Consider the following 13915-nt stretch of genomic DNA (forward strand, 5'->3'; position numbering starts at 1 on the left):
ACATATGCATAGAAAAAATATATGTAAAAAACCTAAGGATATTACATCCAAAATTCACGGCCTCTACCACACCCGGGCTCCCTGAGGTGAGGAACATATGGCCCTCTGGTTGGGAACTACGAGAGTTCTGACGACAGAAGCAGTTCGTCATCGCTGCCGATTGCAAACTCGGTAGTTCTTCACGAAATATGTTTGCTCTTGCAAAATCACTTGACAGTTATACAGATTAATTTATGAAGTTGAATCATCATGACAATAACGTAAGAATATTTCTGATTTAGAATGTTATTATAGCGTCGGTAAGGTTCGCTGTAACCGGCGGGGGATACTCAAAAAATGTAACTTTCAAGGTTGTGTGTGTACGTGTGATTCACCGATGTCTTGGATCACATGTTGGACTCGTGGTCGACAGCTATTTCCCTCCCAGAAGAGCTCAGAGCTCACATATGACCGATCTGTGAACACACACCCCAACTCCCCGCCCACGAGTGTTGGAGTAACGACTCAGAGCGCAGCGATACTGAAATTACTCCAGCCCTGGGCGGGATTCGAACCCGGACCGCCGTAGTGGCGGCCGCAAACACTACCGCTGCGCCGTCAAGTCGTGAGTGTTATTATGTGTATGCTTATACATAGGTAGACGTTGCAAATATATAAAAAAAAATACATTAAGAAGAATTCTTCAAATTTCGATACAAGTTCCTAAGGAACTTTTACTCAAGAAAATACTTTCCAGATTTAAGTTATCCATTTCCCTTTCATAAATGATACGTCTTTTCCTGGTAATCGATTTAGGTAAATAAGAATTTATCTTGATCGAGTTTACTGAGAATTCTAGAAAAAATACACGCATATATACACATACATATGGTGAGATATTGTGACAAGTTGAGGTAGGTGGAAAAAGAAGTCACGGGTCTAGTTCCGAGTTGTGAATTTATTCCTGACCGGTTTCGCTCTAAAGAAGCGTAGAGCGAAACCGGTCAGAAATATATTCAAAATTCTGAACTAGACCCGTGACTTCTTTTTCCACCTTCCTCATAGATACTTGTATAATAAAACTGGTTTAAACGAATGATTGCTTATTGTTTTCGAGTTTATTCAGTTTACCAATGTCCCTTCTGGAAGCCCCAAATTCCTCGGGGAGCCCTGTGTGGGTGAGAAACGTTGCTTCAGAGAACGCTTTTGAGGACGAAGAAAAAAAAAATAGTGCCTTTTTTTTTATTTATTTATTTTTTTTTTTATTCCAAGTCGGTGATACAAGGAATGTTTAGGAGCCTCCCAATCAAAAGGAACGTAATTGTTGAATTCTGTCAATGGTAATGTCACAGTCAGCTGGTTGGCGATTCTATCCATCTCGGCCTATTCTTTTTCTTTTCTTTGTTATTGAATCACAATTTTATTCAGCTGAGAAAACCCATCGTTCTGTTGTCCCACCCTCTTTCCCGGGCGACCGGCTGTCGCGTCTTCTACCGTCTGTAGTAGCTGGCCGGCCTACCCGTCTCGTTGTTATTCTGCCCCACTCACTTTTCCGGCCGACTGGCTCTTTGTTGTCTCTTGTTGCTATGCATGCCGGCCGGCCTATACACATCGTTGTTATTCTGTCCCACCCACTTTCCCGGCCGACCGGCTCTTCGTTGTCTCTTGTTGCTGTGCATGCCGGCCGGCCTATCCGTATCGTTGTTATTTTGTTCCACCCACTTTTCCGGCCGACCGGTTCTTCGTTGTCTTATGCTGCTGTGCATGCCGACCGGCCTATCCGTATCGTTGTTACTTTGCCCCGTCCACTTTCCCGGCCAACCGGCTCTTCGTTGCCTCTTGTTGCTATGCATGCCGGCCGGCCATCCTGTTCAATTCACTATCTCGTGTGTCAAAGATCCCCTGAGCTTCGAGTGGCCAGTCCTTGGGACACTTTTCACCACACCGAGGAAGACATTCGAGATTAACTCTCAAAAGCGCCTCCTTCGACAGACCTTTCAGACCCTGAGGATCATGTGAGCTTAAAACCGAATGAATAATATTGCCCGCCGGAAGCCAAAAATATATTCATAATTCGGTACACTGCAATTAAAGGGATTTTGGAAAATCTTTTTTTTTTCTTGAATAAAATCACATGGCAGCAGACAGCTCCTGGGAGCATCCTCATGGGAGTTCTCGCGCACCCCTGTCAAAGGATCTCTCGGATCCACATGATCACGTATATATTTTGCTAATGAATGTAATAGTGTACGTGTGCACAGAACTATATCCATATATATCTATATATATATATATATATATATATATATATATATATATATATATATATACACATACATATGCATTATACATATGTATATTAACAGATACTGAATGGTCCTCAGTGATATCTTATCAACCACATTAATTAATTTCCATTTTAATTAATTACAAACATGATCGAGACTAACAGGAAATGAGTTACTGTGGTTGATAAAATGAATATATATATATATATATATATATATATATATATATATATTATATATATATATATCTATATATATATATATATATATATATATATATATATATATATATATATATGTATAAATTGAATATCCTACTATTGGAGAAAAGAAAGTTGTTTGAAAATACATATATTGCGATCACTTTGATCTTCGATTTTTTTTTCCGATGGTGTCACACTATCTTACCAATGTGGTAGAACATTCAGCTCGCGCGCGCGCGCACGCACACACACACACACACACACACACACACATATATATATATATATATATTATATATATATATATATATATACACACACACACACACATACTAGCTATGAAGCCGCGCTCCGGGTAACGTTCGGCTAGCTCCTGCGTAGAGTAAACGAGCCTTCGGCACATTTCCTTTTCTCATAATCATGCAAGAGGATCCTCCCTTGCCTCCTACAGAAGACTGGCCTTATTTTGCCTTCTATTGTAGGGGATCCTCGCCTCCTGTGGTAGGAGTTCCCTCTGTCGTCTTCAGTAGAATGAAGTTTCTCCACGTCTACTTCGTAAGGAGGTTCCTCCGTCGTCTACTTCGTCAGGAAGTTCTTGCGTCGTCTACTTACCCAGGAAGTTCTTTCTTCGTATTCTTCGTCAGGGGTTCCTCAGTCATCTACTTCGTCAGAAAGTTCCTCGTCGTCTACTTCGTCAAGAGGTTCTTGTGTCGCCTACTTCGTCAGAAGGTTACTTTGTCATCTACTTCGTCAGTTAATTAAATATTGCCAAAAATATTATTTTTGAAACCTGGGTATCACCCTGATTCTTAATGGTATAACATGTCTAGATTGCATTGGTTAGAAAGTCAAAAAAGTGGACGCACATACACACACACATATACATATGTTATATATATATATATATAATGTATATATATATGCAGAAGAAATCACTTGAACGCGTGATTCTAATTATGCCGAAAAACCACAAGGAAAATAACAGAAATGAGACCGAGCGCTTTCGTCTATTCAAACCTTTTCGCCATGATGGTCTGAATAGACTAAAGCGCTCGGTCTCATTTCTGTTATTTTCTTTGTGGTTTTTCGGCACATATATATATGTGTGTGTATGTGTGTACATACACAGCGAACATTACTGACAACATAATAATATTCTAGAGCAGAAATATTCATACTTGTAGTCATGATGTCAAATGCAACAAGAGCAAACACATTTCGTGAGGATCTGTCGCGTTTCCAATCGGCAACGTTGACAAACTGCTTTTTTGTTGTCAGAATTTTCGTAGCTCCCAACCAGAGGGCCATATGTTTCTCACCTCTGGGGAGCCCAGGTGTGGCAGAAACACTGGCTGTATAGGAACACTATTTCTCTAACACACACACACACACATATATATATATATATTTATATATATATATATTATGGGAAAGGTGGAGGGGGAAACACGGGTCTTTATCTGATTATCGAGTTTATTCCTGACCGGTTTCGCTTACAATAGCTTCTTCAGAGGAGTGTTGTAAGCGATAATCAGATAAAGACCAGTGTTTCCCCCTCCACCTTTCCCATAATTTGTCCCAATGTCTCTACATATATATATATATATATGTATACATATATGTATGTATATATATTATTTATATCATATACATATATAAATATATATATACATATATATATGTGTATATATATATATACATATATAAAATATGAAAAATCGGATAGTATGGAGTTCAGAAAGACAGGTGAAATAGAAAAAAAAACAGTAAATCTATTTAAAATTTCAAGTTAACAGCCTCTATAATGAGAGGCCGGCACCACACCATTCTTGCTAAATGCCAAAACTGACTAGAAATCTTAAAACTAGATTTAAAAATATCACATTTGTTCGGAAACCTTTTGGTTATTACAGAAACGACTCCAGAAGCAAAATTAATCAGTTATGACCTATAAATGTGAAACTTGGAAACTGACAAAGGCAATGGAGACAAAAATAATGACTTAACAGAGGAAAACAGAGAGAATAATGCTGGGTATATCACTCAACGGCAGGAAGAATGCAAGCTGGGTAAGAGAATAGACTGGAATGAAAGATATTATGGAAGCGGTGAAGGAATGGAAATGGAGTTGGGTTGTCCTGGTAGCCCAAAAGAAGGATGAGTGATTGAAAAAGTTTGTTCCTAACTGGAATCTATGAGATGGTATGCGTGGAAGAGAGCGACCAGACAGAAAATGAAGAGACGATAGAGAAGCTTGCACAGGTGACATGGTAGAGATTAGCGTCTCGTCGTCGGGAGCCTTAACAATAAAGCGAAACTTCAATTTTACACCACGTGTTCGCCTGGCGCTCTTTACCTTTTCCGATCAGCATACCAATCTGACTGCTGAGGTGCCTCTGTGGTTCGAAGCTCTTTCTCTCTATGACCTTGAGGATCGGGACAATGGGAGCGATGTCGTGGTACCACTTGCCCTCGTCCATCAGTTCGAGCGTCTCTCCTTGTGGACCGACGCAGGCGAAGTGATAGGAGGCATCGTCGCGAAGACACCAAAACAAAGGGTACTCCCGTGCCTTCTCCCATAGTTCCTGAGGCACAGAAGGAACAACGATAATACGCTAATCAGAGAATTTCAATTTTTTTTTTTTTGTGAAGTTGAAATGTCCTACTTCTTTTGAACAACTAAAAGGCAAATTACCTGATATGTTTTAGAAAAAATAATATTGCATGATAAGATATAACGTAAATAATCGTGTAATAGTAAAACTGATATCTTGAGTCGTAAAGAGAGTTGGATAAGTGACTTATCCAATTTATAGTCATATGCCATGTTCAAATGTAACATTAAAAAACAAACAAAACATTCATTCTTAATAAACAGGAAAGGATATAAACATATTTTTGTCTTATTTTCCAAGAATGATATCTAGGTTTGATTTCGCTTGTGCTCTGTTATCCTCTAAGCTATTCCCGGAATTTATACATTTGTAAGGAAAACTGTTTCTTAGCAACTTTCTGACTTGTGGTCTTCACTTTGTTCCCACTACGTGAGTCCTGTCACAAAGCGAGAGGTTTTTGTCAGTTTTATCTATTCCCTTTAATGACTTGTGTGTGTCTGTGTGTGTGTGGGTGGTGCGTCTGTGTATGTTCACTTAACTGTGATACACAAGAAGATATGCAAGATGAAACACACAACATTCTCAAAGTATACAATGACTGTTGTTGAAAGCCGCGTGTGTGATGTAACCCTGAGAATACGTATGCCACAAATTTCCAATCGCTGCCCTATTCATGCAATTGGTCTGGCCACTAACCATTTTAATTTCCATCAGTGTGGAATTTATAGCAACTTTGAGTTGGATTATAATGCCATTAGGCATTAAGAAGTCGACTTCATCCTTTGCTCGGTCGAACGCAAATGGATTAGACCATTCGCTAGCCTCCGGGGTGGTGAATCCAAACCGCCTTGGAAGAATTGGCGTCGTAGGTGCATCTGCAAAATAATGAAAATATATTAATAAATAAAACACATACACACACACACACACACACATATATATATATACGTATCTTTTTTCAACCACAAATCACTTTTAATTCCATGCCATCGCAATCGAGACTGAGAGTCGCTCGAAGGAGGCATCCGTTGGAAATTGAAACGTGGACGAGCCGAGGATTCGAACCCAGCTAACCCGTAACAAAGTTACAGTGACGTAAACCAATACCAATACGCTATCACTGGGAACCAGTGTGTATGTATATATATACGTGTGTGTGTGTGAGAGAGAGAGCGAGAGAGAGAGAGAGAATATCTAGCATTGTAATCTGACCAAGTGTTACACGGCTGCGATACAAGGACACTGGCCAAGCAGAGTAATCGAAACACCATCATTGGGCCCAGTGTACGACGTAGAAACCGGAGATTGGAGAAGACAACATGTCACAAATGGAAGAGGAGCAAGGCGGACCGGTCGCTGTGCCAGGATACATATACTGTATATATATATATATATATATATATATATATATATATATATATATATATATATATATATTAATAGTATTGAAATCGACAGCATTCTGGCAATTTATAATCTTCTTATTAATATTTTCTAGGTTTCTAACAAAGACCCGGTCATTCGGGGGGTGAGCAAAGACGAGTTCACCAAAACCATCCATTTAATATCTTACTTAACATTTCGTTTACACAGAGACATCTTCAGGAAAAATCTGGAAAATACAGAAATACAGTACAAACATACAAGCATGATCACAAAATTTAAAGCGGTTATAAGGATATAACATAACAGGGAATTTTACACATTGTACAGGAAAAAAAATAAGAATAGCATTCGATTGCTTTCCAACGAGTAATATATACTCGCATATTCGTATGATCTGACACTATGGGCCTAACGGTCATCTTGGCGGTGTGTGTGTGTGGGGGGGGGGGGTCTGAGAAGTGGAGGAGGTGACCTTACCCTCCTCCTCCTCCACTTCTCGCCTCAATATTGAAAGACAGGATGTCGACAGCAACGGAAGCTTTCGAGCGATGCCTTTCTCCGAATATGTGAGAACTTTAACAGAAATCCAAGAAACACTTGAAGGCGTAATAAATCCAAGACGCATTTCGACTAGACTTCACATATTCAGGGAGGGAAACGTACAAAAATAAAGAAAACGTGGAAATAAATAAGAGGGGCATATACACTAGGAGTGGTAACCATGAGAGTTCCTGCGTTCCGAAAATTAGTAGGCTGCTATGACGACTCCGACTGGCTGGGAGTAGGTTTTGAGCTGTAGGAAAGACGCCTGTTGCTTGGTAAATATGTAGCAGACATAAGCTATCGATGGAAGGCTGTTTTTCATTGATTAGGACGGCTTAGGTCATGATGAGGCGGCAGATATCGTTTTCCTTGAAGAGGATTTTCGTGCTGGAAGCGACCATACTTCTAGTGTGGGTGATGCTGCGATTGTTCTTGGTGTGACATTGGATGGCACCGTTTTGGTTTTTGAAAGGGTTGTAGACGACATACCGATGTATGTTCAAGCACGGTGTTTACAATCGTCGACATTCCACGAATATTGTTATACAACGTTCATGTCTTGGAGGGTATCTGTTAGGAAAAGAGCTCTTCTTGATGACAAGGCTCTAGGTTTTAATAGTTTGGTAATGTATCATGAAGTTAATTTTGGTGCCGGGCTTGGTGGATTTGGCGTTCTGTGTACTATATGTTCTTGAGGACTTTTACATTTTGTGTGTAGCCGGTGTTCACGAAAGCCTTGTAGTAAAGGTCGATGGTGTTGGGACCGTCTCTGGCTATGGATTCTTGAATTTTCTGTTTGATGATGGAGTCCATGTCTTTTTGGGATTATCCGTTATCAACCAACAGCGAGGTGACTGTAATTCGGCGTTGGTGAAAACCCAAGCACTGCAATGGGAATAAACTCTGTTGACCATGGCAAAGACAACACTTTGCTTATATTTTCGGGGCACTCACTATTCCCAATAAGGCAGAATCCCAAATTTGTCTTCTTCACTAATACCTCGGGAGTAAATATACCCGCAATTACACCGATGAGAACATCCACTACACTTAAACATACATCGGTATGATCTCTACATTATATATATATATATATATATATATATTATATATACATATATATATATATATATATATATATATATATACATACACATTTAATGCTTTTATGAATGTATCAGGATGTGTGACAATATTTAAAAATATGAGAATTACGCAACTAGATTACAAGCGAGATTGTTGGACCAGTTGTTCGTGTATCTGCAATCCAAGCTGAATTCCTAAGCGATTATCTAATTCCACTTTTAAGTGCTGATGCAACTAAAAGGGCTTTCTCTTTCGATAAGGTCTCTTGTTATGAGACTGCGCTGCTTTAAGTAAAGTAGAAAGTGTACCTATTGTTGCAAGTTCTGCAAATGTTTTCTTCATTAATTCCACAAAATCCTTATAGGTATTCGTCTCACTAAATTAACCAGACACGATAATATCTCCTGCTACTGTATCAAATCTACACTACTTCTCAATATTGCTATCTTCTCCTTGTCATCTTGAACTTTACGTCTTGTGATCTCATTGTTTATTTCCACTAAAAATGAATAAAGGGGTATATTTTCACCATCGAACTTCGGTAGACTATGTTCTTCTCTAACTGCTGTCATTATGTTGTGGGAGGGCGTGGTGGATTTTGAAGATGTTGAACCATTGTAGTGGGAAATGAAAATTGAAAATAATCTAAATCGTCAATGCAACTTAAATCACCAATGCAACGTTGCCAATAAATTCTAGTTCTACGTAGAGAAAACAAATTTGATTCATCCCTTCGAATGAGAAACTAAAACTAGTACGTACTTGTACATGTGCTTTAAGTAATTATATTTCACTAAAATACTAACCATGTGGTACATCACCCGAAAATACAAAGACTTAAATACACAAACATACAAATTCACTGTGAATCAGAACACTGTTCACGTTGATTCTTTGAAACAAAACTTAAAGAATGTTGAATATAAAATCACAATAGAATATAAACCGAACACAATGTTATGAAATGCAAAAACACCGCACTGTTACGTTCGTCGATCACTATGTTCCATTGAATGTTTTGGTTAACAGAAGGACGGCGAGTAAAGTTCGATCAGCTGGCTGGAACTGACGATGCAATATTGATGGGACGTGCTAAGAAAGTTCTCCTAATGTGCCAATACACGTCGAAATCGTACGTGCGATGACGTCACTGGTGTAGTCGGAAGTGTGATGTGACTGTGACGTAAGCACGGCTGAGGGTGGTCACGTACATGGTAGTTACAGTGGTGACGTCACTGGGAAGGGCGTCGTCCTGCGATTCGCGGAGTCAGTAACTCCGAGTGGCAATAACAACTGGCTGCGTAAGATAGGAATGGTTGTATGACCCTGACGATTTGCATCAGGAGCGAGTTGCGCAAGTAGGAAGGTCTAACTGGATCCAAATCTAGCAGTGTAGATGTATCCGTAAAGAGGGTCATCCAGCAGTATGACGTATAGGAATCGCAGAACTTATCCAAGGGGCTAATCAGAGAAAAAGCTGTAAGGGTGCTTGTAGAATAATTGAAGTGGGCTTAAACGTTTGTGACGTGTGGACTAAAACGTTTTGGAGCTGTCGAGTGTGAAGCTCGACACATAAATCTGACGATTTTCTTCGACATGTGAACCTCGTAGCCAGGCGGGTACCAAAGCGAACATGTACGCCTGATACAATGACGTGAGTTGAACGTACGGAACGTGTTGAAAGGTTTGGGTTGGGAATAGTCCTCTCGTAATGTAAATGTATATAGAAGTAATACTGTTATTTACTTTACTGGTTGTAGAACGTTGCAAGTCAAAAGTCATTTCGTATAACATCGTGCCACCATTTTATGTAGGGTGGTAGTGTGGCAAATGAAACGTTTGGTTTATTTTTCTATTAATTTCGAACATATTTTTTTCAAATACTTTGTAGTAATCATCTATTTATTTTTACACAACTGTGACCACACTCTGGCAAGTCGCAAGTTAGTTCACAAGCCCTAACACCTATACTCGGACTGCTTTGCGTTTCTCCTCTCTCTTTTTCTGTTTCGGTTTTTTTTTTTTTTTTTTTTGTCTGATCTACGATTAAACAGACTCATTGCGTTAACCGATTCTATATGTTCTATTCTTTCTACTTCCGAACTGACTTTGTACATTCTATTTTGTCACTAATGTCTTTATCATCATAAGAACTACATTTTATTTCTGATTAGTTGATCTAACCTTTGGTATATACTTTTAATTCTGTTCAACTTCTAATTTTGGCATACTGAGTTCTGTCTTTCATTTTATTTTTATCACGGCTTATCCTTCTAGTGATTTGCCTAACCGTCATCAATCCTGATATGATTTTTCTTTACACATTCCTTTTCTCTGGGACCCGTATTTCTGAGTGCGTGGATATTCTATTTTCCTATACCGGTACCATACAATGCAATAAATACACACACACACGCACATATTTAGAGACATTTCTGTTATATGGGGTTTCAGTTTATACTCTTCCTTTTACGTATATTTCTAATAAAAAATTTGTACGATAAATCAATTGGTAAATTTTTATGTTTTATTGTTTATGATGGGATTATCACTACTAGTATTACTATTGTTATTACAATTATTTAAAAAAAAAGGCACCTGGTCTGGATGGATATCATGCAGAAGGTCTAAAAAAAAAAGGAGGTACAGTGATGGTGGACTGGCTGGTGAGGTTATTTAATGTTTGCTGGAGAGAAGGTAGAGTGCCGGAGGACTAGAGGAGTGCCTGTATAGTTCCACTTTACAAGGGAAAAGGAGAGAAGTGTGTGTGTAGTAGTTTCAGAGGGATTAGCTTCTTAAGTGTAGTTGGGAAGGCTTATGGGAGGATCTTGATTGAGAGGATTAGGAGAGGAACAGAGGGAGTAATGGGTGAGGAACAATATGGATTTAGGACAGGTAGAGGTTGTGTAGATCAGATTTTTGTGGTAAGACAGATATGTGAGAAAGCTATAGGAAAAGGTAAGGATGTTTTTGGGGATTTTATGGATCTGGAAACGGCTTATGTCAGGGTAGACAGGAAGGCACTGTGGGAGGTTTTGCGGATATACGGGAGAGGAGGAAATCTTCTAGGAGCTGTCAAGAGTTTTTATGAGAGTAGTAGATCATGTGTCAGGATTAGAAATGGAGAGAGTGAGTGGTTCGAGGTAAAGGTGGGACTTCGTCAGGGATATGTTATGTCACCCTGGCTGTTCAACTTATACATGGATGGGGTGGTGCGAGAGGTAAATGCAAGGGTGGTGGGTCAGGGATTGGAGATGGTTAAAGAAAATGGAGAAAAGTGGGAGGTGAGCCAGCTGTTGTTTGTGGACGACACTGCGCTTGTAGCAGGATCAGAGGAGGGATTGAAGAAGTTGATGACAGAGTTTGGGAGAGTGTGTGAAAGAAGAAAGTTGAAGATAAATGTGGGTAAAAGTAAGGTGATGAGATGTACAAGGGGTGAAAGTGGCAGTAGACTGGAAGTGAGCATTAAGGGAGAGCGACTGGAGGAAGTGGATAGTTTTAGATACTTGGGTGTAAATGTGGCAGGAAAGGGTGGAGTGAAGGTGGAGGTAGAATGTAGATTGAGAGAAGCGAGTAAATGCCTTGGTGGATTAAAAAGTGAAATGAGGAATAGACATTTGGGAATGGATGCTAAGAGGAGACTGTATGGAGTGATTGTGGCAACAGCACTGTATGGGGCAGAAACATGGAACATAAGAGAGGAAGAGAGAAGGAGTTTGAATGTGTTTGAGATGAGGTGTCTGAGAAGTATGATGGGGATTACTAGGCTAGATAGAGTGAGAAATGAGGAGGTGAGGAGAACAGGGGTGGAAAGGGAGTTGGGAGATAGGGTGGATGAAAGAGTATTAGGATGGTTTGGACACATGGAAAGAATGAGTGAAAAAAGACTAGTAAAATAGGTATGGAAGGCAGATGTGGACGAAGTGAACATGAGGGGGTGTCCTATTTTGAGATGGATGGATGGGGTGAAGGGGGCTTTAGGGAAGAGGGGAATGTCTGTTGAGGAAGGACGGGAGAGGACAGAAGACAGATGTGAATATGGTTGTATATGGATGATGTGATGCAAGAAGTGGATTGGGGGGTGAGGTAGTATGTGTGAGAAAAAAATGACGCAGCCCGAAGGGATTTCTCCTCGTCTTCTCCCTTTCTGGGTGAGGGGACGGAGGGGGGGTCGCCGATTTAATGAAGTGGCCTTGCTGTGGATGTGCTGTGTCTTGCGACACTGCCTCTGACCCAGGGCAGTGGACAAGGTGCAGGGATGACCCGTCATCCAGGAGGTGCTAAGATAAGAGGGAGGGTGGAGGGGAGTGGAGTGTATTTAGGGATGGAATGGGTGGGGATGGTTTGATCCTTTTTTCTTTTTGGCTACCTCCCTTGTAAGGGGGAAAAAGCCTTGATATATGTATGTACTACAATTATCATTATTATAACTATCACCATTACTATCATCTTCCAGCATTTCTAGGGGGTTAACGTTGTCAGAGGGCTCCCCCCACTTCATCACACACAGCCTCCCGCTGCTTCGAATTTGATTATTCTAAATTTAGGGACATCGTTGATAAATCGTCACTTTTGTTTTCAGTCGAATTCCTATTCCTCCCTTTGCTGTTAACAGTTAAAATAATTCAATAAATAATGGAATAAATACGTGACCAAATAAACGAATACATAGATAAATAATTTAACAAAGGAGGAATCGTGAAGATGAACGGCAAGAAAAATTGCAAATCGTATTTTTCTAGACATATCCTAAAACTATGTTACAATTCAATCCAAGTCTAAAAAAAATTGAGAAGTATGAAGAATTCAAGAGCTCATGCTGTAGAAAGTTACAATGTATGATTCCATTCGAAGAGCAAACAGTATACTATCCTACTGATGAGGAGGAATAACAAGGGAGGAAAAACTTGTTGCAAAATACGAATGGTACCTACCGTACTGCTTCGGACGGAGCAAAGGGCCAGCCGACACCGTATGCCGCCTTGCTGGTCGTGGAGGAGTTCCGTGGTTACAACTATGCCGACGTGGTGGTGGCTTAGGACGAGTATCAAGGTCGACACTGACAGAGCTGAATTTTCGAGAAGGTAATTCAGGAGGCCTTTCATAGGCGGTCAGTTCGGCTGGTGGTGGATCTGGAGGATTCCTTCGACGTGTTTGTCTGTTGATAGTGTTTATGTTGACATACACTGGTTTGACCAATGATACGTTACAGTAAGGAGATTCTCGAGATTTATTGTCATCACTGGAATTGGGATCCATGTTGAACGATTCTCTTATTTAATCCAAATGCACACACTAGAAGAATATATGTCTCTTACGCCGACGGTTCTTTGCCATGACATATAATTATTATCGCTTGCATTTCCCAGATAGGGTTTTACTAGTTTGATAAATTGCACCGTCAAACGCTGTCTATATTTGCTTATATATTAAATGTGTTCAAACCTAAGCCTTGAATACTAGTCAACCACAGGGCTCCATTACACATACTACGTGAGGTGTTCTCTTACTAGCAAAGCTACAACTAAAGGATGTCTATGATAAGAGCTTCCTCTCTAGCACAGCGAACAAAAGCTTTCTAAATAATGTGAAAACCCACAGCTGTAATGTCTGATGATGAATCTAATACAGTAAATTTACAATAATCACAAGATAATCAACAAAATATGTTTATGAAAACTATATCACAAGAAATTAATTTTGGAATAATTATTCTTCATCTGCAAGGTTATACACACATTCCCATAACTCCCTGCACACGATCAGCAGCCACAAGAAAACTTTAATTTTCGTGGCATTTTACAAATGTGGTCGC

The 13915-nt window shown here is 39.8% G+C and overlaps 1 protein-coding gene across 1 annotated transcript in view; it reads right to left on the bottom strand.

Moving 5' to 3' along the window:
- Window positions 1-13611, bottom strand: part of LOC143029824 (phosphatidylinositol 4,5-bisphosphate 3-kinase catalytic subunit delta isoform-like) — a 93661-nt gene extending 80050 nt beyond the window's left edge. The window contains exons 1-3 of the mRNA XM_076192884.1: window positions 13035-13611; window positions 5782-5960; window positions 4827-5055 (exon numbers count right to left, since the gene is read on the bottom strand). Coding sequence (XP_076048999.1) covers window positions 4827-5055; window positions 5782-5960; window positions 13035-13359 — 733 coding nt within the window. The 5' untranslated portion in view covers window positions 13360-13611. The remainder of the gene's footprint in view (window positions 1-4826; window positions 5056-5781; window positions 5961-13034) is intronic.
- Between the last annotated feature and the right edge of the window lie 304 nt (window positions 13612-13915).

Source organism: Oratosquilla oratoria, chromosome 11 (assembly GCF_046742065.1).
Source record: "Oratosquilla oratoria isolate Oo_2021 chromosome 11, ASM4674206v1, whole genome shotgun sequence".
Classification (NCBI taxonomy): Eukaryota; Metazoa; Arthropoda; class Malacostraca; order Stomatopoda; family Squillidae; genus Oratosquilla; species Oratosquilla oratoria.